We start from the raw sequence: 24,059 nt of genomic DNA, 5'->3' as shown, positions 1-24,059 counted from the left end.
TGCGGGTCCTTGATAAGTATGTACCTGCCAGGCAGAGAGGAAGTTATCGAGTAAGGGAGCCATGGTTTACTAAAGAAGTTGAATTTGTTGTTGAGAGAAAGAAAGAGGTTGATGTTAAGATGAGGCATGAAGGCTCAGTTAGAGTGCTTGAGAGTTACAAGTTAACCAGGAAGGACCAAAAGAAAGAACTAAGAGCCAGGAGGGGACATGAGACGTTGTTGGCAGGTAGGATCAAGGAAAACCCTCAAGCTTTCTATAGTTATATCAGGAATAAAAGAATGACTGTCTCTGTGCTGTAAGACTCTATGACTCTAGCATTAAGGGCTTGATTCCTGTTGTTGCTGAGGTCACTATAAGAGTCCCACCTTCTCAACTGAGGCATGGTGACCCTCAGGTTAAACTCACCACCAGTCATCTCTCTCCAATGAGAAAACAGCTTGATGGTCTGATCGGACTAGAGTGACTTTACCACACTCTATAATACCATGTGTATTCTCATGTTACTGAGCACAACACTGCATGAATATTGTATAAAAACACAGTATTTGTTACTTGTCCTAATGCTATATTGGGCATAGATACAGACCCTTCGGTCCAACCAGTCTATGCTGAACATAGTCCCAAACTAAGCTAGTCCCACCTGCCTGCTCCTGGTCCGTATTCCTCCAAACCGGATTCCTGATGAAGAGCTTTTGCCCGAAGCATCAATTTTCCTGCTGCTCAGATCCTGCCTGACCTGCTGTGCTTTCCCAGCACCACTCTAATTTTGACTCCCTCCAAACCTTTCCTATTCACGTATCCATCCAAATGTCTTTTAAACATTGTAATTGTACCCACATTCACCCCTTCCCCAGGAAGTTAATGCCACGGGCGAACCACTCTCTGTGTAAAAAAATGTGCCTCTTATGTCTCTTTTGAATCTCTCTCCTCTCACCTTAAAAATGTGCCCCTAGTCTTGGAATTCTCCATCTTGGGGAAAAGGCCAATTCCCATTAACACTATCTATACCTCTTATTATTTTATAAACTTCCAGCAGGTCGCCTCTCAACCTCCTATGCTCCAGTGAAAAAAATTCCCAGCCTATCTAATCTTTTGTTTAATGTGCTACTGTCTATTGTATATAGGAACATGCAGTGGGTCATTGTATAGTACATAGAAATTCTCCCACAGGTAACAGTCCTGTGGTCGCTGGTTCCTTTCACTGTGAGTCAGGTCTCTATAAATACTCTGGTTTATGTACAGCCCTTTCCTGCCAATCCAAGTGTGACTGTGCTCTGCCAGCTGTTTGACAGCAGTAACCCACGGCATTTCCAGTAAATCAGGCTGAGTGCTCGCCGTCAGGAAATGACCTGACGACGGTTGCCAAGGAGTCTGACCCTGATCCTGGCAAATAGCACGGAATGTGCACAGCCGAATTGATGGCTGCAATGTTTCCAAGTCCGCACTGTCTAGTTGGGAGCACTCACAGTTCCACATTAAGGATACACCTTAGACAGTGTGCTTAAGTAGTGGGCATTCCCTGGGGTTATTTATAACTTCAGCAGGATCACAGTTAGATTGTGCAGGAAGGATTGTTGTCCTTGGCTGTCCCTCACTTTGATGATACTGTCTATTCCCTGTGCCGCACATCTTCCTGTGACCACAGTTCGTGTCCTGGAGACCTCTGGGCACAGGGGGGATCTCATAAGGTACTAGAATATCAATAGAAATTGCTGGAGAAACTCAGCAGGTCTGGCAGCATCTGTGGAGAGAAGCAGAGTTTATGTCTCAAGTTCCACAGACTCTCCGAAACAGTTTCACTCCTGAAAGAGAGTCACAGTGGACCCGAAATGCTAGTTCTGTTTCTGTCTCCACAGATCCTGCTGAGTTTCTTATTGGTTTCAGATCACCAGAATCCATTATTTGAGGAGGATTCAAACAACAGGATTTGATTCCATTTCTCTCCTTGTCCACTGCTCCACTGCCCCTCTGCCTCATTGTCAAGATATTATGACTTAAAGCATGATATGGTGCAATGGACACATTGAAACTTTGACTAATTACCAGCAAGCTCCTTTTTTACACAGAGAGTGGTTCACCCGTGGCATTAACTTCCTGGGGAAGGGGTGAATGTGGGTACAAATCCACAGTCTAAACCTATCGCCAAATTCCTAAGCATCTGTATCCCTCTGCTCCCCACCTACTCATGCATCTGTCCAGACGCATCTTAAATGAACCTACCATACCTGCACTCCCAGGGTACAATGGACCTGCACTCCCAGATCTCTCTGCTCATCAACTTTTCCCAACATTTACAGTAAAATTCACTCTAGAATTAGACTTCCTAAAATGCATCACCTCACATTTGCCTGGATTGAACTCCATCTGCCACTTCTCCACCCAACTCTACCTATATCCTCCTGTATTCTTTGACAGTCCCTTATGCTTTCTGCTACTCCTCCAATTTTCATGTCATCTCAAACTTACTGATCATGCCAACAGTGCCCTATTCCAGATCATTTATGCATATTACAAACAACAGTGGCCACAACACTGATCCCTGTGGAACACCACTGGTCACCTTCCTCCATTTTGAGAAACTCCCTTCAACTACTACTCTCTGTCTCCTGTTGCTCAACCAGTTCTTTATCCACCCAGCTAGGATACCCTGCACATCATGTGACTTCACTTTCTCCATTAGTTTACCATGGGGAACCTTATCAAACAGCCTGACTAAAGTCCATGTAAATGACACCAACAGCCCTTCCTCCATCTATCAACTTGGTCACTCCCTCAAAGACCTCGTTAGTAATCCATGATCTCCCCCGCACTAAACCATGTTGCCTGTCAATGATAAGCCCATTCTTTTCCAAATATAAACAGATTTTATCCCTCAGTACCTTTCCCGCCACTGACGTCAGGCTCACTGGTCTGTAGTTACCTGGAATATCCCTATTACCCTTCTTATACAAGGGGACAACATGAGCAACCCTCCAGTCCTCCGGCACCTCACCTGTGTTTAAGGATGCTACAAAGATTTCTGTCAAGGCCCCAGCTATTTCCTCTCTTGCCTCCATCAGCAACCTGGGATAGATTCAATCCTGTCCTGGGGATTTGTCCACCTTAATATCCTTGACCCTATCCAACACATCTTCCCTACTTATGTCAATGTGATCCAAAGTTATCAAACTTCTATCTCTAATCTCAACATTCATTATGTCCCCCTCCTCAGTGAACACTGATGTAAAGTAATCATTGAGAAACTCACCCATTTTCTCAGGTTCAACCCACAATCTTCCTTCGTTATCCTTTAGTGGACCAATCCTTTCTCTAGTTACCCTTTTGCTTCTTGTATTTGGATAAAAGGCCTTGGTATTCTCCTTAATTTTACTCGCTAAAGTTATTTCATGACCCCTTTTAGTCCACTTGATTCCTTATTTAAGATTGGTCCTATTCTTCCGATATTCCTCTAAGGTCCCTTCTGGTCTTAGCTGCCTGGACCTTATGTACGCTTCCCTTTTCCTCTTGGCCAGTCGTGTGATTTCTCCTGTCATCCATGGATCACGATTCTTGCCCTTCCTATCCTTTGCCTTCAATGGGACATGCCTATCCTGCACTATCTTTAACATAACTTTGAAAGCCTCCCACATATCAAATGTGGACTTCCCTTCAGATAGCTGCTCCCAATCCAAGATCCTTCTGTTCCATTACACTCCTTAAGGCCCTACCATTCACCATGAAGCTCTTACCTTGACTTGACTTTCCAAAATGCAAGACCTCCCATTTATTGATATCGATATTTATGGGCAGCACGGTGACACAGTGGTTAGCACTGCTGCCTCACAGCGCCTGAGACCCGGGTTCAATTCCCGCCTCAGGCGGCTGACTGTGTGGAGTTTGCACATTCTCCCCGTGTCTGCGTGGGTTTCCTCCAGGTGCTCCGGTTTCCTCCCACAGTCCAAAGATGTGCAGGTTAGGTGAATTGGCCATGCTAAATTGCCCGTAGTGTTAGGTAAGGGGTAAATGTGGGTTGCGCTTCGGCGGGTCGGTGTGGACTTGTTGGGCCGAAGGGCCTGTTTCCACACTGTACTGTAATGTAATCTAATCTAATCTAAACTCCATTTGTCATTTCTCGGCCCACTTCCCCAGCTGATCAAGGTCCTGCTGCAATTTCTGATGACTTTCCTCACTGTCCATGATACCATCTACTTCAGTGTCATCAGCCAACTTCCTAATCATTGCGTGTACATTCACATTCAAATCATGAATATAGCTATCAAACAGCAATGGGCCCAGCACTGATCCTGTTGTCATCACTCTGTGTCACTAACCAGCTGTCCAGCCAAATGAGCTAACCACCTTTACTCATATAGGATCCACACATCAACAGTGTCATTTATAGACATCTTTGAATCAACATTTTAAGTAATGTAAGGTGGGAATTGAACCGGGTGTTCCTGACTCAAAAGTAGGGACACTATCACTGATGATGGGCTTATGCCCGAAATGCCGATTCTCCTGCTCCTTGGATGCTGCCTGACCTGCTGCGCTTTTCCAGCAACACATTTTTCAACCCCCCTCCACAACAGTGTGTTATGATATACTGTCCAGCAACATTATTCCCAGTCACACTCAATCTGTGGAGGTGTATATTGTACACAATAACACATGCTCAATTATCTTACAATACAAAGGAACATTGTACCCAGTGGCACACAGTGTATTATTGTCAATGTTGTTTTGGTTTTTAAGTGGTATTGACGTCATTGGCTGGGTGAGCAATTTTTGCTGATTCCCTCGGTGCCCCTTGAGAAGGTGGAGGTCACCTGTCTTCTTGATCTGCTGCATTTTACCTGTTGTTGATTGACCCGTTAGGGAGGGAATTCCAGGAATTTGACCCAGCGACAGTGAAGGAGCAGCAAAATGTTTCCAAGTCAGGATGGCGAGTGGTTTACAGGGGAACTTGTCGATGGCAGTGTTCCCATGTATCTGCTGCTCTTGTGTTTAGATGGTATTGAAGGAGCCTTAGTGAATTTCTGCAGAGCAGCTTGCAGATGGTACAAGCTGCTGCTGCTACTGAGCACAGTTAGTGGAGGGAGTGGGTGTTGAGGGGAGTGCCAAGCAAGTAACTGCTCTGTCTTGGATTGAGTCGAGTTCCTGAGCTGCACTCACCCAGTCAAGTGGGAGGAATATCGGAATAGGAACAGGCCTTCCTTGAGCATAATCTGTCACTCTAGGTCACAGCTGATCATCGAGCTCATTTCCCACACTATTCCACATCCCTCAATTGCATTTGTAACAAGAAATCTAGTAATCTCTGACTTTAAATTAGTTAATGACTGAGTTTCCACAGCCTTCTGGAGTAGAGAGTTCCAAGGATTCACCACCATCTGGATGAAGAATGTTCCCACTTGTTTCACTCCTGAATGGATTGTCTTTTGTTCTGAAATGGTATTCCTTGGATCTCGAGTCCATAGCCAGAGAATACTTCCGCATCTCTACTGACCCTCAAGACCTTCTTGGAGATATCCTTCTGAACTCCTGACAAGCCAGGCCCTGGACCTTCGAAATTAAAATCAATCCTTGATTATCCTAAATTGAAAGCATGTTCATGCCTGCAATGTTTACACTTTGTCATAATCCTTAAGCCTAGGTAATCTTCAATTCACATTTTAGGAGTTTGTTCTCTCGCACATATTGGATTAAGTCACTACTCCAGAAATGACTTTCTGAATTTGTTCTTAAACCCTTTACAAAGTAGGCAGCACCCATATGCCACTATCTTGAAATCCAAATTTGAAGTGACATGAGCATCTATAAATCATATGTCTTTCAACATGTATTGAAATGAGACATTCTGTGTTACCGAGTGCAATGCTTCTATATGCATGTTCGAATATTAAAGGTAAACCATCCCTACAATGTAGAAGCAGGCCATTCAGCCCATCAAGTCCACATTGACGCTCCACAGAGCATCCCATGCAGAACCAACCACTACCCTATCCCTACAATCTTGGGGATAGTGTATGACCCAAAAGGAAAAAGGAAACCACAGACCAAGCTATCTAAATTTAGAATACTGTTTGAAATATTTTTATATTTCCAAGTCAGGATGGTGAGTGGTTTAGAGGGGAATTGTCACTGGCAGCATTCCCATTATCCATTGTCCTTGCGGCCTCAGTGGTGTCAAAGGAGCAGTCGAGATTGAAACGCCTTCAGGCTCTGGATTGAGAAGCACAGTAATCTTTTTGTTTTTTTTTCAATTCATTTACGGGCTGTGGGTGCCACTGGCTGGGCCAGCATTTATTGCTCATCTCTTGTTGCTCTTGAGAAGGTGGTGGTAAACTGCCTTTCTTGAACTACTGTATCGAAATGTCTTCCTAGAAAGGAGCAGAGGGCATTGTTACCTCGGTATAAATATTCAGCAAATGAAATTCCAGACCCAGGAGTGTTGCTTGGAAACCTGCAGAGCTCTAAAAGACTTAGAAAGTCTAAACTCTGTTTCATGAGCTTCGCTGGAAGGACACTTCTTTGTTCCTAATAAGAACTGGGGAGGAGCAGTCAAGTCAAACTGAAGGATAATTTCAGTGTCTTTGGATTGCTGTGAAATAATGACATTGACGATGAGATGAGATTTTGTTTTTGCCGTATGTTTTAAACTATTTCAAACCTGTGTTCCATATTTTGATATTTTGGTTCATGGTTTTTTTGCTCCCTAATGTGGAATAAAATTTTGTTTCACTGTTATATCTGCAGCCTATGGTTCGGCAAATGATCACCGTGTTTAAGTTAGAAAAATGTGTATGATCAAAGAGCCAGATTTAATGCTGGGGTCTCACTTGCCCAGCAGTAGCATTAGCTGGGGGTCACAACAAGATGTTTCCAGAGATCGTTCACCCACTAGGGGACAGATTCAAGACTAACACCAGAGACCTGTGAGCATTACACCCCAACGCAATAAGTGAAGATGTTAAATCGAGGTTTGACTGCACCCGGTCTCCCAGCAGGAGATGAAGCAGAGCTTGAAGTAGACATGGGAATCGTTCCCCTGGTATCCTGACCAATAAGGATTACCTAACTGATATCACTATGACATATTCACTGATCATTGTTATTTGCTATGTATAACTTGCTATGTATAAACTAGCTTCCATTTTGGAAGAGGTCAGAAAGGCATGATTTAAATGCAAAATCTGCTTTGAAACATGGATCTAATTTCCAGGCTCAGTTTAAGCAGCGCCTGTGGGTTTCACCAGCGGAAAACGGGCATTGGTGAGTGTGAAGTCAAATTCCGGATGACATAGTTGACTCATTTCTTATCCCTTTTCTTAATTCACAGGTTTCTGGGGGAGGTCCGAGCCCCCCTCAGAGATGTCCTCAGCACCCCGAACCTCATGGCCAACTACAGTCTGGCTTTGCTGGACACAAAGAAACAGAACACTGGGGTAAGAGAGTCAACACTTTTCAGCTTACACTGTACTCTCTCCCCAGCACCCTGTGTTACTGACTGTACCTGTACTGATGTTAATCCAGCTCCCTCACGCTGTCACTCAGTAACACCTCTCCCCCAGCGCTCTGTGTTACTGACTATATCTGTACTGATGTTAATCCTGCTCCCCCACACTGTCACTCAGTAACCCCTCTCCCCCAGCGCCCTGCATTGCTGACTGTATCTGTACTGATGTTAATCCTGCTCCCCCACACTGTCACTCAGTAACCCCTCTTCCCCCCAGTACCCTGTGTTACTGACTGTATCTGTACTTATGTTAATCCAGCTTCCACACACTGTCACTCAGTAACCCCACTCCCCCAGTACCCTGTGTTACTGACTATATCTGTGCTGATGTTAATCCAGCTCCCTCACACTGTCACTCAGTAACCCCTCTCCCCCAGTGCCCTATGTTACTGACTGTATCTGTACTGATGTTAATCCAGCTCCGCCACACTGTCACTCAGTAACCCCTCTCTCCCCAGGGCTCTGTGTTACTGACTGTATCTGTACTTATGTTAATCCAGCTTCCACACACTGTCACTCAGTAACCCCACTCCCCCAGTACCCTGTGTTACTGACTATATCTGTGCTGATGTTAATCCAGCTCCCTCACACTGTCACTCAGTAACCCCTCTCCCCCAGTGCCCTATGTTACTGACTGTATCTGTACTGATGTTAATCCAGCTCCGCCACACTGTCACTCAGTAACCCCTCTCTCCCCAGGGCTCTGTGTTACTGACTGTACCTGAACTGATGTTAATCCAACTCCCTCACACTGTCACTCAGTAACCCCTCTCCCCCAACACCCTGTGTTACTGTCTGTATCTGTAATGATGTTAGTCCAGCTCCCTCACACTGTCACTCAGTAACCCCTCTCCCCCAGTACCCTGTGTTACTGCCTATATCTGTACTGATGTTAATCCAGTTCCCCCACACTGTCACTCAGTAACCCGCTTCCCCCCAGCACCCTGTGTTATTGACTGTATCTCTACTGAGCTCCCTTACGTTGTCACTCAGTAATCAAGAAATGTGGTGCTGGGAAAACACAGCTGGTTAGACAGCATACGAGCAGCAAAAGCGAGGACTGCAGGTGCTGGACACCAGAGTTTAGATCAGAGTGGTGCTGGAAAAGCACAGCAGGTCAGGCAGCATCCAAGGAGCAGGAAAATCGACGTTTCAGGCAAAAGCCCTTCCTGATGAAGGTCTTTTGCCCAAAATATTGATTTTCCTGCTCCTCTGACGCTGGCTGACCTGCTGTGCTTTTGCAGTGCCACCCTTTTCGACTCTGATCTCCATCATCTGCAGTTTTCACTTTCTCCTTGTCACTCAGTGTCCCTCAGTGTGTCCCTCAGCGCTCTATTACGGATTGTTACTGATATTAATGTAGCCTATTGTCAATGTTTGGATGACATACAGATGTTATCTCACGATAATGTGCTCTTTAATTGAACATTAATGCCGTAAAACAGCTTAAGTGTGCCACCAAAACGCTATTGAGTATCATTAGAATGTTGTTATTTCAAGGATTACTCTCTCAGTTGAGGTAGGTTTTGGGGAGCATCTGAAGTTGGGGAGTTTTGGAGAGTAAGAGAGGATCATGAAGGGAACTGCAATGTTTAGAAACTGGGACTGAAGACACAGATCCCAGTGTTGGAGCCTTGAGGTTGCTGAAGAGAACAGATTGCAGGAGAATAGGTGCCTGGGCGTGTTCTCCGGGTCTTTCCTTCGGTGACCTTGTTTGATTTTGTGAGAGTTTCCAATTTATTTCTACACCTCAGTTATAATGTCGAAGGAGCCCTGCCCAGTTTGATTTAGTGAAATATTAAATTGGGCATTGTGGCTTTAACAGGCCCAACGCAGCCTGGTGCTGGAGTGGGTGTAGTGTGGGAGTGAGGGGGAAGGGGTGGTGGGTTCACATGCTGGATTCGATCTCCCCCAGCTGGCTCCCAATTGCGAGTGTGGAATCAGTGATTCAGCAAGAGCAGAAAGCAGCAGCGATGTGAGTCAGGGAACTGGAATGCCTGTAAAATCCAGGGCTGCAAGAACACAGACCAAGGACATGCCTGGTCAGCAAGAACACATTCCAGCAGGAATGAAACAACTGCCGAGTGAAACCATTGGAAGGTTTTAACTGGAGAGGAAGGAAGTACCCAGGGAGGGGAAACAAAATAATCCACTCAGAATCGGGAGATAAGAATCATAGAATCCCGACAGCATGGAAGCAGGCCATTCGGCCCATCGAGTAGAGACTGACCCTCTGAAGAGCATCCCACCCAGATACCCACTTGCCTACCCTATCCCTGTAACCCTTGGCTAATCCACCTCGTCTGCACACTATGGCCAATTTAGCCCAGTCAATCCACCTGACCTGCACCTGTTTGAACGATGGGAGGAAACCCATGCAGACATAGAACATAGAACAGTACAGCACAGTAGAGGCCCTTTGGCCCACAATGTTGTGCCGGCCTTTTATCCTACTCCAAGATCAGTCTAACCTACATACCCTTCATTGTACTATCTCCCGTGTGTCTGTCCAAGAATCGCTTAAATGTCCCTAATGTCTTGATTCTACTACCACCGCTGGCAGTGCAGTCCATGCACGTATGCCTCTCTGTGTAAAGAACCTACCTCTGACATGTCCCCTAAACCTTCCTCCAATCATCTTAAAATGATGCTCTCTATTGATAGCCATTTCCTATGTGGGAAAATGTCTCTGACTATCCACTCTATCTATGCCTCTCATCATCTTGTACACCTCTATCAAGTCACCTCTTACCCTTCTTCGCTGCAACGAGAAAAGCCCTAGCTCCCTCAACCTTTCTTCATAAGACATGTCAACAGTCCAGGCAGCATTCTGGTAAATCTCCTCTGCACCCTGTCTAAAAGCTTCCACATCCTTCCCATAATGATGCGACCATAACTGAACACAATATTCCAAGTGTGGTCTAACCAGGGCTCTATAGAGCTGCTGCATAACCTCGTGGCTCTTAAACTCAGTCCCCCTGCTCATGAAAACCAACTCACCATTTGGCTTCTTAACAAACCTTGGAGGCAACTTTGAGGGATCTATGGATGTGGACCCCAAGATCCCTCTGATTCACCACACTGCTAAGAATCCTGCCTTTAACCCTGTAACCTGCATTCAAATTCAACCTTCCAAAATGAATCACTTTGCACTTATCCAGGTTGAACTCCATCTGCCACTTCTCAGCCCAGTTCTGCATCCTGTCAATGTCCCGTTGCAAACTACAACAGCCCTCCACACTACCCACAGTTCCACCAACCTTCGTGTCATTGGCAACCTATTAACCCACCCTTCCACTTCCTCATCCAAGTCATTTATAAAAATCACAAACAGCAGAAGCCCCAGAACTGATCCCTGTGGAACACCACTGGTTACTGTGCTCCAGGCTGAATACTTTCCATCTACTACCATCCTCTGTCTACTATGGGCTAGCCAATTCTGTATCCTGACAGCCAGACTTTCCTGTATCCCATGCCTCCTTACTTTCTGAATGAGTCTACCATGGGGAACCTGATCAAATGCCTTGCTAAAATTCATATACACCACATCCACTGCTCTACCTTCATCATTGTATTTTGTCACGTCCTCAAAGTATTCAATAAGGCTTGTGAGGCATGACCTGTCCCTCACAAAGTCATGCTGACTATCTCTAATTGAACTATGGTTTTCCAGGTAATCATAAATCCTGTCTCTCAGAAATCTCCAATTATTTGCCCACCACTGACATGAGACTGACTTGTCTATAATTCCCAGGATTATCCCTATTGCCTTTCTTGCTTAAAAGAATAACATTTGCCACCCTCCAATCATCTGGTACTATTCCAGTGGACAGTGAGGATGCAAAGATCTTCGTCAAAGGTGCAGCAATCTCTTCCCTTGCTTCCTGCAGAAACCTCAAGTATATCACGTCTGGCCCAGGGGATTGATCTATCCTTATGTTTTTCAAAATTTTCAGCACATCCTCCTTCTTAACGTCAACCTATTTGAGCATATCAGTCTGTTTCACGCTGTCCTCAGAAACATCAAGATCCCTCTTAGTGTGAATACTGAAACAAAGTATTCATTAAGGACCTCCCCTACTTTCTCCGACTCCAGGCTTCCCTCCACTATCCCTGATCAGCCCCACCCTCACTCTTTCCATCCTCTTGTTCCTCACATAAATGTAGAGCGCCTGATGGTTTTCCTTAATCCTACTTGCTAATGCTTTTTCAAGCCCCCTTCCATCTCTCCTAAGTCCATTCTTCAGTTCCTTCCTGACTACCTTGTAACTCTCTAAAGCCCTGGCTGATCACAGGGAAAATGTGCAAACTCCACATAGGCAGCTACCCAAGGCTGGAACATAGAAGATAGAACATAGAAAAATACAGCGCAGTACAGGCCCTTTGGCCCTCGATGTTGCGCCGATCCAAGCCCACCTAACCTACACTAGCCCACTATCCTCCATATGCCTATCCAATGCCCGTTTAAATGCCCATAAAGAGGGATAGTCCACCACTGCTACTGGCACGGGGGTAGTTCATGTATGGAATGAACTTCCAGAGAAGCAGAGTATTTGGTGCCTGTGCAAATAGATGCGTTAGGGCCCACACCAGTCTTGGTCACATTGGAAAGGGTTTGAGCGGCAGGACTGAGATCTTTTCCTTTGTGAGTATCTTTTCCCTTATTTCTCTTTCTCCAAAATTCTAACCTATCTCTGACACTCAATATCCATGTGTCCCTTTCTTTCCCAAACCTTACAAAAGAAACACAGCCGCTCATCACTGCTACCTCTTGCCTCCTAGCATTCATTCGGGCCGTCCTCAGGCTGAACCTATCCAGCTGAGCACAGCAGCATCTCCAGCAGCAACTCAAATCAACCACTGCTTGGCTCTGTTCCAGCCTCCAGCCTCCTCCAGGAATTCTCCCGAAGACTGGGATCAGCATTACTGAAGTCCACAACGTTCCAAACTCCAGATTACTCTGTCAGCTGGTTCAAACCCCTCTCTCTCTCTCTCTCTCTCTCTGGGACAATCATTTCATTATGTTTAGAAACCCTCTCTGCATTTAAATCAGGGATAAGCTGAAACAGAAAATACGTAGTCTGTGGTTATTCTAAGACAAAGGCAGTGACTGTACTCCCTCTTCACTGTCCCTATCAAACACTCCCAATACAGGTACAGCACAGCGTTAGATACAGAGTGAAATTTCCTTGATATTGACCCCATCAAGCACTCCTGAAAAAAGGGACAGCAGGGGGTCAGAAACAGAATTTTTAAAATGTATTCATCTGTGGGATGTGGGTGTCACTGGCTGGGCCCAGCATTTATTGTCCACCCCTAGTTGCCCCTTGAGAAGGTGGGGGTGAGCTGCCTTCTTGAACCGCTGCAGTCCATGTGCTGGGGGTTGACCCACAATGCCTTTAGGGAGGGAATTCCAGGATTGTGACCCAGTGACAGTGAAGGAACGGTGATATATTTCCAAGTCAGGATGGTGAATAGCTTGGAGGGGAACTTGCAGGGGGTGGTGTTTCCATGTATCTGCTGCCCTTGTCCTTCTGGATGGAAATGGTTATGGGTTTGGAAAGTGCTGTCTGAGGATCTTTGGGTGAATTTCTGCAGCGCATCTTGTAGTTGGTACACACTGCTGCTACAACATATACGCTCTATCTAAGTGCATACTGTCCCTGTCCTGGGAGTGTTTGATGGGGGCAGAGTAGAGGGAGTTTTACTTTGTATCTAACTCTGTGCTGTCCCTGTCCTGAGGCTGTTTGATAGGGACAATGTAGAGAAAGCTCTACTCTGAATCTAACCTGGTGCTGTCCCTGTCCTGGAAGCGTTTGATGGGGACAGTGTAGCGGGAGCTTTACTCTGTATCTAACCCTGTGCTGTCCCTGTGCTGGGAGTGTTTGATGGGGACAGTGTAGAGGGAGCTTTACTCTGTATCTAACCCCATGCTGTCCCTGTCCTGGGAGTGTTTGATGGGGACAGTGTAGAGAGAGCTTTACTCTGTATCTAACCCCGTGCTGTCCCTGTGCTGGGAGTGTTTGATGGGGACAGTGTAGAGGGAGCTTTACTCTGTATCTAACCCCGTGCTGTCCCTGTGCTGGGAGTGTTTGATGGGGACAGTGTAGAGGGAGCATTACTTTCACTGCAAACACCGTGTGGGGTGGGGGTGGGGGTGGGTGGGTGGGGGGGGGGGGTGGGGGGGGGGTGGTTGTTAGTCTTTGTCACCCTCAATCTGATGGGATTGTTATCTGGGCTCCTTCCTTTCAGTGAGTCATCCACAGATGGTTTCTGTATTTCTGATACCCTGATTCCCCAGTGGGGAAACATTGTAAACAGATAGGGGTTGCCATGCGATGGAATGTCAGAAAGCAGGCTCCCCATTGGTAGTGGGAGCATTTGGAAAATGTGAGCTTACAAACTCCTGCTAAGCAGTGGCTGGTTTCTGCTGGGCAACAACTGAGTTGATGATGTTGGAGAGAAACTCAGAGACAGCAATGGAGGCCCTGCTTTCCCATCATTCCTAGCCAGAGTGAAAGACCTCTATTGAAGCAAATCTAGTCAATGTTTTTCTTATTACTGACATGCAATATAGACCCAAAGAAATCTGCCCAGTGAGCGACGTGTGAGGACAGAGACTGCGGCCAATTCTGAGACTCAATAGGAATGGAGGGTAACAGTTTCTGAGTAGGCAATGACATAGTGGTGTGAGCAGGTCGTATCCTGGACAAAGCAGAGGGTAGAATTTGAATTCAATAAAAGTCTGGAATCAAGAGTCTAATGATGACCATGAACTGATTGTCAGAAAAACCCATTGGCTTCATGGTCCTAAAGAAGGTCACTTGACCCAAAATGTTACCTCTGATTTCTCTCCGTAGATGTTGCTAGATCTGCTGAGCTTTTCCGGCAATTTCTGGTTTACAGCATCCACAGTTCTATTGATTTTCATTTGCTGCACTAATGTCCTCGCGGGAAAGAAATTGCCATCATCGTGGGCATTTCCCATGGCCAACCCACCTAACCTGCACGTCTTTGTACTGTGGGAGAAAACCAATCCAACACAGGGAGACCATGCACACTGTGCACAGACAGTCACCCAAGGTTGGCATTGAACCCAGGTCCCTGGTGCTGGGAGGCAGTAGTGCTAACCACTGAGCCACCGTGCTGCCCAAATTTACATCATACTATAGTAACAGGCCATTCTTCCCATCAGCTCTCTGTTGGTGCCTATCCTGTGCACTAGCTGTGGTTTTACACCATTGGTCCAGGACAGATATACTACAAATGGATCTAACCATCTTCCACAGAGAGAGTAAGGCTGAATCAGATGATCCTGCAAGACACCCTTTACTCCACCCAATTGTTTTCTGTTTTCTCTTTCTTTTCCCTCCTTTACAGCATTTTTCTTCAACTAATCATATGGACTTACCTAGAAGGGAATAGCAGAGATGGAGAACCCGGGGGGAAAATCCCAGAGTGGACACAGGGACAGGGAATGAGTCCCAGAGCAGGGAGTGAGTCCCAGAGCGGACACAGGGAGTGAGTCCCGGAGCGGGGACAGGAACAGGGAGTGAGTCCCTGAGCGGAGACTGGGACAGGGAGTGAGTCCCGGAGCGGAGACTGGGACAGGGAGTGAGTCCCAGAGCGGACACAGGGAGTGAGTCCCGGAGCGGAGACAGGAACAGGGAGTGAGTCCCGGAGCGGGGACAGGGACAGGGAGTGAGTCCCGGAGCAGGGAGTGAGTCCCGGAGTGGAGACTGGGACAGGGAGTGAGTCCCGGAGTGGAGACTGGGACAGGGAGTGAGTCCCGGAGCGGGGACAGGGACAGGGAGTGAGTCCCGGAGCGGAGACAGGGACAGGGAGTGAGTCCCGGAGTGGAGACTGGGACAGGGAGTGAGTCCCAGAGCGGGGACAGGGACAGGGAGTGAGTCCCGGAGCGGAGACAGGGACAGGGAGTGAGTCCCGGAGCGGAGACTGGGACAGGGAGTGAGTCCCAGAGCAGAGACAGGGAGAGAGAGTGAGTCCCGGAGCGGGGACTGGGACAGGGAGTGAGTCCCGGAGCGGAGACTGGGACAGGGAGTGAGTCCCAGAGCGGACACAGGGAGTGAGTCCCGGAGCGGAGACAGGGACAGGGAGTGAGTCCCGGAGCGGGGACAGGGAGAGAGAGTGAGTCCCAGAGCGGAGACTGGGACAGGGAGTGAGTCCCGGAGCGGAGACAGGGAGAGGGAGTGAGTCCCGGAGCGGAGACAGGGAGAGGGAGTGAGTCCCAGAGCGGAGACTGGGACAGGGAGTGAGTCCCGGAGCGGGGACTGGGACAGGGAGTGAGTCCCGGAGCGGAGACTGGGACAGGGAGTGAGTCCCGGAGCGGAGACAGGGACAGGGAGTGAGTCCCGGAGCGGAGACAGGGACAGGGAGTGAGTCCCGGAGCGGAGACAGGGACAGGGAGTGAGTCCCGGAGCGGAGACTGGGACAGGGAGTGAGTCCCAGAGCGGGGACAGGGACAGGGAGTGAGTCCCGGAGCGGAGACTGGGACAGGGAGTGAGTCCCGGAGCGGAGACAGGGACAGGGAGTGAGTCCCGGAGCGGGGACAGGGACAGGGAGTGAGTCCCGGAGCGGGGACAGGGACAGGGAGTGAGTCCCAGAGCCGGGACAGGGACAGGGAGTGAGTCCCGGAGCGGAGACAGGGACAGGGAGTGAGTCCCGGAGCGGAGACTGGGACAGGGAGTGAGTCCCGGAGCGGAGACTGGGACAGGGAGTGAGTCCCGGAGCGGTGACAGGGACAGGGAGTGAGTCCCGGAGCGGAGACAGGGACAGGGAGTGAGTCCCGGAGCGGTGACAGGGACAGGGAGTGAGTCCCGGAGCGGTGACAGGGACAGGGAGTGAGTCCCGGAGCGGAGACTGGGACAGGGAGTGAGTCCCGGAGCGGAGACTGGGACAGGGAGTGAGTCCCGGAGCAGAGACAGGGAGAGAGAGTGAGTCCCGGAGCGGAGACAGGGACAGGGAGTGAATCCCAGAGCGGAGACAGGGAGAGAGAGTGAGTCCCGGAGCGGAGACTCGGACAGGGAGTGAGTCCCGGAGCAGAGACAGGGACAGGGAGTGAGTCCCAGAGCGGAGACAGGGACAGGGAGTGAATCCCAGAGCGGAGACAGGGACAGGGAGTGAATCCCAGAGCGGAGACAGGGACAGGGAGTGAGTCCCGGAGCGGAGACTGGGACAGGGAGTGAGTCCCGGAGCAGAGACAGGGACAGGGAGTGAGTCCCGGAGCGGGGACAGGGACAGGGAGTGAGTCCCGGAGCAGAGACAGGGACAGGGAGTGAGTCCCGGAGCAGAGACAGGGACAGGGAGTGAGTCCCAGAGCGGAGACAGGGACAGGGAGTGAGTCCCGGAGCGGAGACTGGGACAGGGAGTGAGTCCCAGAGCGGGGACAGGGACAGGGAGTGAGTCCCGGAGCGGAGACAGGGACAGGGAGTGAGTCCCAGAGCAGAGACAGGGACAGGGAGTGAATCCCAGAGCGGAGACAGGGACAGGGAGTGAGTCCCAGAGCGGAGACAGGGAGAGAGAGTGAGTCCCGGAGCGGAGACAGGGACAGGGAGTGAATCCCAGAGCGGAGACAGGGACAGGGAGTGAGTCCCGGAGCGGAGACAGGGACAGGGAGTGAGTCCCGGAGCGGGGACAGGGACAGGGAGTGAGTCCCGGAGCGGAGACAGGGACAGGGAGTGAGTCCCGGAGCGGAGACAGGGACAGGGAGTGAGTCCCGGAGCGGGGACAGGGACAGGGAGTGAGTCCCGGAGCGGAGACAGGGACAGGGAGTGAGTCCCGGAGCGGAGACTGGGACAGGGAGTGAGTCCCAGAGCGGAGACAGGGAGAGAGAGTGAGTCCCAGAGCGGAGACAGGGACAGGGAGTGAGTCCCAGAGCGGAGACAGGGATAGGGAGTGAGTCCCAGAGCGGAGACAGGGATAGGGAGTGAGTCCCAGAGCGGAGACAGGGATAGGGAGTGAGTCCCAGAGCGGAGACAGGGACAGGGAGTGAATCCCAGAGCGGAGACAGGGACAGGGAGTGAATCCCAGAGCGGAGACAGGGACAGGGAGTGAGTCCCAGAGCGGAGACAGGGACAGGGAGTGAGTCCCGGAGCAGAGACAGGGACAGGGAGTGAATCCCAGAGCGGAGACAGGGACAGGGAGTGAATCCCAGAGCGGAGACAGGGACAGGGAGTGAGTCCCAGAGCGGAGACAGGGAGAGAGAGTGAGTCCCAGAGCGGAGACAGGGACAGGGAGTGAGTCCCGGAGCGGAGACTGGGACAGGGAGTGAGTCCCAGAGCGGAGACTGGGACAGGGAGTGAGTCCCGGAGTGGAGACAGGGACAGGGAGTGAGTCCCAGAGCGGAGGTTGTAGAGCGGGAGTGATTTCCGGAGCAGGGAGTGCGTCCCAGGGTAGGGTGTGAGGCCCAGAGCGGAGACAGGGACAGGGAGTGAGTCCTGGAGCGGAGGCAGGGACAGGGAGTGAGTTCCAGTGTGGAGGTTGTAGAGCGTGAGTGAGTTCCAGAGCAGGGAGTGCGTCCCAGGGTAGGGTGTGAGTCCCAGAGCAGAGACAGGGATACAGAGTGAGTCCCGGAGCGGAGACAGGGACAGGGAGTGAGTCCCGTTGCGGGGAGTGATTTCTGGAGCGGAGGCCGCAGTGGGTAGTGTGTCCCGGAGTAGTTGAGAGACTGGAGTCTTGTTGCAGAGCGGAGCCTGCTATTGGACTGGGGTCTGGTGCGGGCGGTCAGATCATGTGTGAATGTCCCTGCACTGAGTTGCGACAAAGTAATACCTCTGTGTAATTTAGATATCTAACTGTAATGTCTATCCTTTTTACTAGGTCCTATAATCACTGTCAAGTAATGCAACTGCTTTGATTTTTTATTCCTCTTCTCCTATCTCAGATTTGTACCTCAGTATTTGTCCCTGAGATGGTGCCATACGAGGCATTAGTATAAAATGTTTCACTGTATTCCTATGTGTCTGTATTTGAGCACGTGACAATAAAGGACATTCTATCGCCTTTGACCTATTGACAAAGATTAAAGGTGTAGGTGAGAGCCTCTGGTGTAATTGAGGGAATGGGACAGTTTGGGGTCTAACAGAATGGGTGCAGGCCTAACAGAAAGGAAACAGGAGTTTACAAATACTTGTACTACATGATTGACTATTTCAGGAGACTCCAACTCCTCTCACATTTAATGAACTATTTTAGAAGTGTTGCATGGACAGGCAGTCAGTCTGTGTGTAGCGAACTCTCAAAAATACCAATGGGAACGTTTCCAGATCATCTGTTTTTGTTTGATGAGGTATACAAGTTGGAAAGGCAGTAGGAGAGCAGTCCTGCTCTGGTTCAAAGTAGTACCACAGGATCATTCACATCCAGGCGACAGGACAGACAGAGTGTGCGTTTAATGCTTCATCTAAATCTTCCATCGTACAGTCTGTCCCTGGTACTGCTGTGCTGAGGTCTCTGAATCCAAACACTGACTAACCCGGTGCTGAGAGAACTATGCATTGAGCTTAACGTATGCACCACTAATGAGTTAAAAATCATGTTTAACTTCGTACACCCCAGTCCAAGTCATGACTACCACTAACGAGAAAGGCAATTTAATTGGACCGTTCATTTTGTCAGTCACGTAATGCTGCACTTCAACTGAAAATTAAGGTGAATGTTACAATCTGTGATGTTCCTCTGGTCCAACAGAAATGATCCGAGCCTAATTTGATTTCTTGTTGTCACAGTGAAAAGTCTTGTTTTGCGAGCTCTACAGGCCGATTGCACCGTCCAAAGTGCATCAGGGTCGCAGAACCGTGCAGCATACAGTGTTACAGCCGCAGAGAAGGTGTAGAAATGGCGTTCAGACTTCCTGATCTTAAAGGGGCACTCGTTTATCATCAAAGATCTGTGCACTGTGGTGGACACATCTTCCATCTTGGCCAGCTTTAGCTAATTATGGTTTTCTTTTGTCCTCGTCATTTACAGGCCATCATAGTCCTGCAGGCTTCATACATACCTCCTCCGGGAGCAGCACCCCTGTTCCCACCGACACCAGCTCAACCTGAGGTGACAACGACGGAAGTGTTGGGGGACACTGATGAACCCACCGGTAAGATGGTGTGGGAATTGGGAGATGTCGATTGTGAGCATTGGTGGGTGCAGACTCTAAGATTTCTGCAAGTCAGTCGGGAATTCTGCACAATGGAGCTCCGATCTCCAATTTGGTTGAATCATAAATCCCCTTGTACGAAAATCTTGGAGCAAGATGTCTTAAAATTTCAATCATAGAATGTGAACATTGCTGGCTAGGCCCAGCATTTATTGCCCGTCCCTAGTTGCCCCTTGAGAAGGTGGGGGTGAGCTACCTTCTTGAACCACTCCATGTGCTGTGGGTTGACCCACAATGCCCTGAGGGAGGGAATTCCAGGATTCTGACCCAGCGACAGTGAAGGAACGGCGATATATTTCCAAGTCAGGATGGTGAGTGCCTTGGAGGGGAACTTGCAGGGGGTGGTGTTCCCATGTATCAGCTGCCCTTGTCCTTCTGGATGGAAGTGGTTGTGGTTTTGGAAGGTGCTGCCTGAGGATCTTTGGTGAATTTCTGCAGTGCATCTTGTAGATGGTACGTACTGCTATTACTGAGCGTCGGTAGTGGAGGGAGGGAATGTTTGTGGATGTGGTGCTTTGTCTTGGATGCTGGGTTTGGTAACATTTCCCTGGAATGACACCACGTCAAGTGGAAAAAAGGCCTTGATTAATCGAGTTGCATATTATTCAATTGAAACCTGCAACCCCATTCCAAGTGATTAAAGATTTATCAGCAATCTAGGCTTGTTAACTACATCGCATCAGTTGTATGACGCTTTGACCTTTTATTATTAATTCTGAGTCTTGTGATCCTGCCCCACTAGCTACTTGTGAAGGTGCAGCGCTCTGAAAGCTAGTGCTTCCAAATAAACCTGTTGGACTATAACCTGGTGTTGGGTGAGTTTTAATTCTGATACATAAACATCCAAATTAGGTCCAGGAGTAGGCTGTTCAGCTTCTCAAGCCTGTCCCACCCTTCAGTGAATAATTTCAGTACTCCACATTCTACTGACCTTTCACCTCATTTCTTACCAAGAATCTGTCTAACTCTGCTTTCAGAAACATTTTTTGAACCTGCTTCTATTGTCTATTTAGGAAGAGAGTTCCAAAGACTCTTTGAAAAATAAGAATCTTCCTATCTTTACTTCAATTGGGCATGTAGTCAAATACACCGCCCTGTGGTACACAGTGAGATCCTGGAGGATATTACAGACTCAATGAATCAATTCACCTGTTTGTGTTGGTGTTGGCTGAGGGGCTATTGTTCACTGGGACAGCTAGAAAAGTGACTGTTGTTTGTTTATGATTAACATTGCATCTTTAAACCTTGAGGAGAAAGTGAGGTCTGCAGATGCTGGAGATCAGAGCTGAAAATGTGTTGCTGGAAAAGCGCAGCAGGTCAGGCAGCATCCAAGGAACAGGAGAATCGACGTTTCGGGCATAAGCCCTTCTTCAGGAATCTTTAAACCTTGCTCAAGTTACTACAGTAGACATGGACAGCATATAACATCTAGGTGAAAGTGAGAACTGCAGATGCTAGAGATCAGAGTCAAGATCAGAGTGGTGCTGGAAAAGCACAGCAGGTCAGACAGCATCCGAGAAGCAGGAAAATCGATGTTTCGGGCAAAAGGCCTTCATCAGGAATCCTGACGAAGGGCTTTTGCCCGAAACGTCGATTTTCCTGCTCCTCGGATGCTGCCTGACCTGCTGTGCTTTTCCAGCACCACTGTGATCTTGAGCATATAACATCTGATCAAGCAAATGATATCTTTGACAGTGTAGCATTCTCACCTTCGCTACAGAATATTACCCAGATTACCCCTGTCCAATCCTGCTGTGGGGTTTTCAACGCAGAACTTTCAAACTCTGAAGCAAGTGCATGGTCAAGTAATCAGCACCCATCTCTCACACAATGACACCCGCAATTTCATCACCTACAGACTCTTGCTTTTAATATCTTTGTAGTTATTCTCGGTGATGATGACAGGTAATGATAAACTGGTCGCTCCTTTTTCCAGACCATCAGCAGAAGGAGACCATTAATAACTACAAATTGAGGGGTGTTAGATTTAAGGCAGATGTCAGATTACTTACAGTGTGGAACAGGCCCTTCGGCCCAACAAGTCCACACCGCCCCGCCGAAGCGCAACCCATCCATACCCCTACATTTACCCCTTACCTAATACTACGGGCAATTTAGTATGGCCAATTCACCTGACCTGCACATCTTTGGACTGTGGGAGGAAACCGGAGTACCCGGAGGAAACCCACACAGACATGGGGAGAACGTGCAAACTCCACACAGTCAGTCGCCTGAGGCGGGTATTGAACCCGGGTCTCTGACGCTGTGAAGCAGCAGTGCTAACCACTGTGCCACCGGCAGGTTCTTTATGCAGAGAGTGATAAGGGCATGGAATGCCCTGTCTGCCAATGTAGTCAACTCAGCCACATTAGGGAGATTTAAACAATCCTTGGATAAGTACATGGATGATGATGGGATAGTGTAGGAGGATGCACTTAGATTAGGAGGGCCGAAGGGCATGTTCTGTGCTGTATTACTCTATCTTGTATGTTCTATAAGCAGGAGAAGGCCATTCAGTCTGCTCTGGAACTGATGGCTGATCTAATAATCCTCAAAACCACTTTCCTGCCTAATTCATGTAAGGTCTCTTGCTGATTAAAAATCTATCTCAGCCTTGAATGCACTTAACCACCCAGTGTCCTCTGCCCCCGTGGTAAAGAATTCTCACAGATTCACTTCCCTGTCAGAGAAGAATTTCCTCCTCATCTCTGTCTCAAGCGCGTGACCCTTTAATTCTGAGATTTCTGGTCATACAAGGGTAATGACCTTTGCCCATCTACCCTGTCAAGGCTCCTAAGATCGTTTCACTAGGTTACCCCTTATTCCTTGAGTTCTAATAAACTCTTTCTGTTTAACGTAATTGTGAAAGATACACAAGTGTCGTCTCCTTGAAGCTAGCCCACTTTACACCATTATATTAACTCAGTATCTATACTGAGGCACATCAAGGTTAATATGTTACCCAAACCCCCACAAATTCCTTATTTGTATTCAGTTCCATTAGCCAGGCCGTGACGGGGTTAATCGGGAGTTGTGAGGTATTCTGAGTGTCTTGTTAAATAGATTCCAATTATGGAGGATCCAAAAGCAGGGGTCATAAGCATCGGACAGTCATGATTGAATTCGACAGGGAAACCAGGCGAGCCTCCGTTAACCAGAGAGCGGTTACCGGAAAGGAATCAAAGGAACGCATGGCTGGCGTTGGATGAATAGCTGCGGGAGCAGGACACTTGCGGCATGGTCATGTTGAGTGAATCATCCCTCTTTTGTGGTCAGTACTATGGAATATGTTCAATGTGTTCGCTAGGATCGCATTGGGAGTCCTTCCAGCAGCAGTGGGTGTTCTCTCGAGGCAACTAGAGGTGGCAATAAATGCTGGCCAGTCAGCGACACTCACACCCCAGGAGTGAATGCAGAGTGTAATTCACAGATCTCATGGGTTCGCTGCTCACTTGCTGTGAGCTGGGGAGTCTTTTTCTGCGTTTAAAGACAGAGTTTTAACAGCGTGGGTGGTTCAGACCTTCTTTGAGAGGCGGTAGGACGAGCCCCTCACTGGGGTAGGGGTCACATTGTGGGGAAGGCCATTGCATTAACTGGTGTCACTTGGTTCAAGAGTTAACGTTTCGGGTCCAGTGACCCTTCCTCAGATCTTCCTTAGTTCCTCTCTGGAACCCGAAACGTTAACTCTTGATTTCTCTGCACGGATGCTGCCAGACCTGCTGAGCTTTTCCCAGCAGTTTAGGGTTTTGTTTCTGATTTACAGCACCCACACTCCTTTCAGTTGTTATTTGCTTCATGACATTCCTGGGAGTGGTTTCAATCGGTCAAGGAATCCCTCTCTTAACTCCTTCAACTGCACTCCCCACTTTTCTGCAGTTTCTCTGTTATTTTTCTCTCCTTTTTTGGGGAGAGGGGACACAGCCAAGGAGCTAAAGGCAGGTTGGACAGCCAGCTAACAGAGGTGTATATTCTGATGGAATATCTTCTTACGTGTTGAAATTCAGAGGGACTTGGTAGTTCTGGTACATTCTGACCAGTTAACTTCCCATATGTCAGAGGGAATGCATTAAAAGTAATTACTGAGGAAACATAACCGCAGAACAATTAGAAACACTCATGGAATTCAGGAAAAGTCAACAGAGATGAAGAGAATGTTTTTTCTATCTGTTTCGTAGTTTCTTGAAAGGCTGTGAAAACAGATTTTTTGAGGCAGAGGCAGATCTGTGCTTGATAAACAAAGAGTGAAAAATCATTGGGGTGTAGGTGATTGGGTTTGATTCGTTGTTGTCACATGTATCTAAGTATGGTAAAAAGTTCTGTTTTGCGAGCAGTACAAGCACATTGCAGTAAACAAGGACATACAGACCAGAGGGTGCTCAGACAGAGCAAGGT

The 24,059-nt window shown here is 48.3% G+C and overlaps 1 protein-coding gene across 6 annotated transcripts in view; it reads left to right on the top strand.

Annotated features, from left to right (window-relative positions):
- dysf (dysferlin, limb girdle muscular dystrophy 2B (autosomal recessive)) overlaps positions 1–24,059 on the top strand; it is a 407,686-nt gene that overhangs the window by 83,213 nt on the left and 300,414 nt on the right. For all 6 annotated transcript variants that reach the window (XM_087991921.1, XM_087991945.1, XM_087991926.1 and 3 more), the window contains exons 4-5: positions 7,319–7,424; positions 19,484–19,607. In XM_087991921.1, the coding sequence (XP_087848047.1) occupies positions 7,319–7,424; positions 19,484–19,607 (230 nt within the window). The remainder of the gene's footprint in view (positions 1–7,318; positions 7,425–19,483; positions 19,608–24,059) is intronic.

Source organism: Chiloscyllium plagiosum, unplaced genomic scaffold (assembly GCF_037043375.1).
Source record: "Chiloscyllium plagiosum isolate Xiang-an unplaced genomic scaffold, Cpla_swu_hap1 HiC_scaffold_1, whole genome shotgun sequence".
Lineage (NCBI taxonomy): Eukaryota > Metazoa > Chordata > Chondrichthyes > Orectolobiformes > Hemiscylliidae > Chiloscyllium > Chiloscyllium plagiosum.
This window is presented reverse-complemented; position numbering and strand designations above follow the sequence as displayed.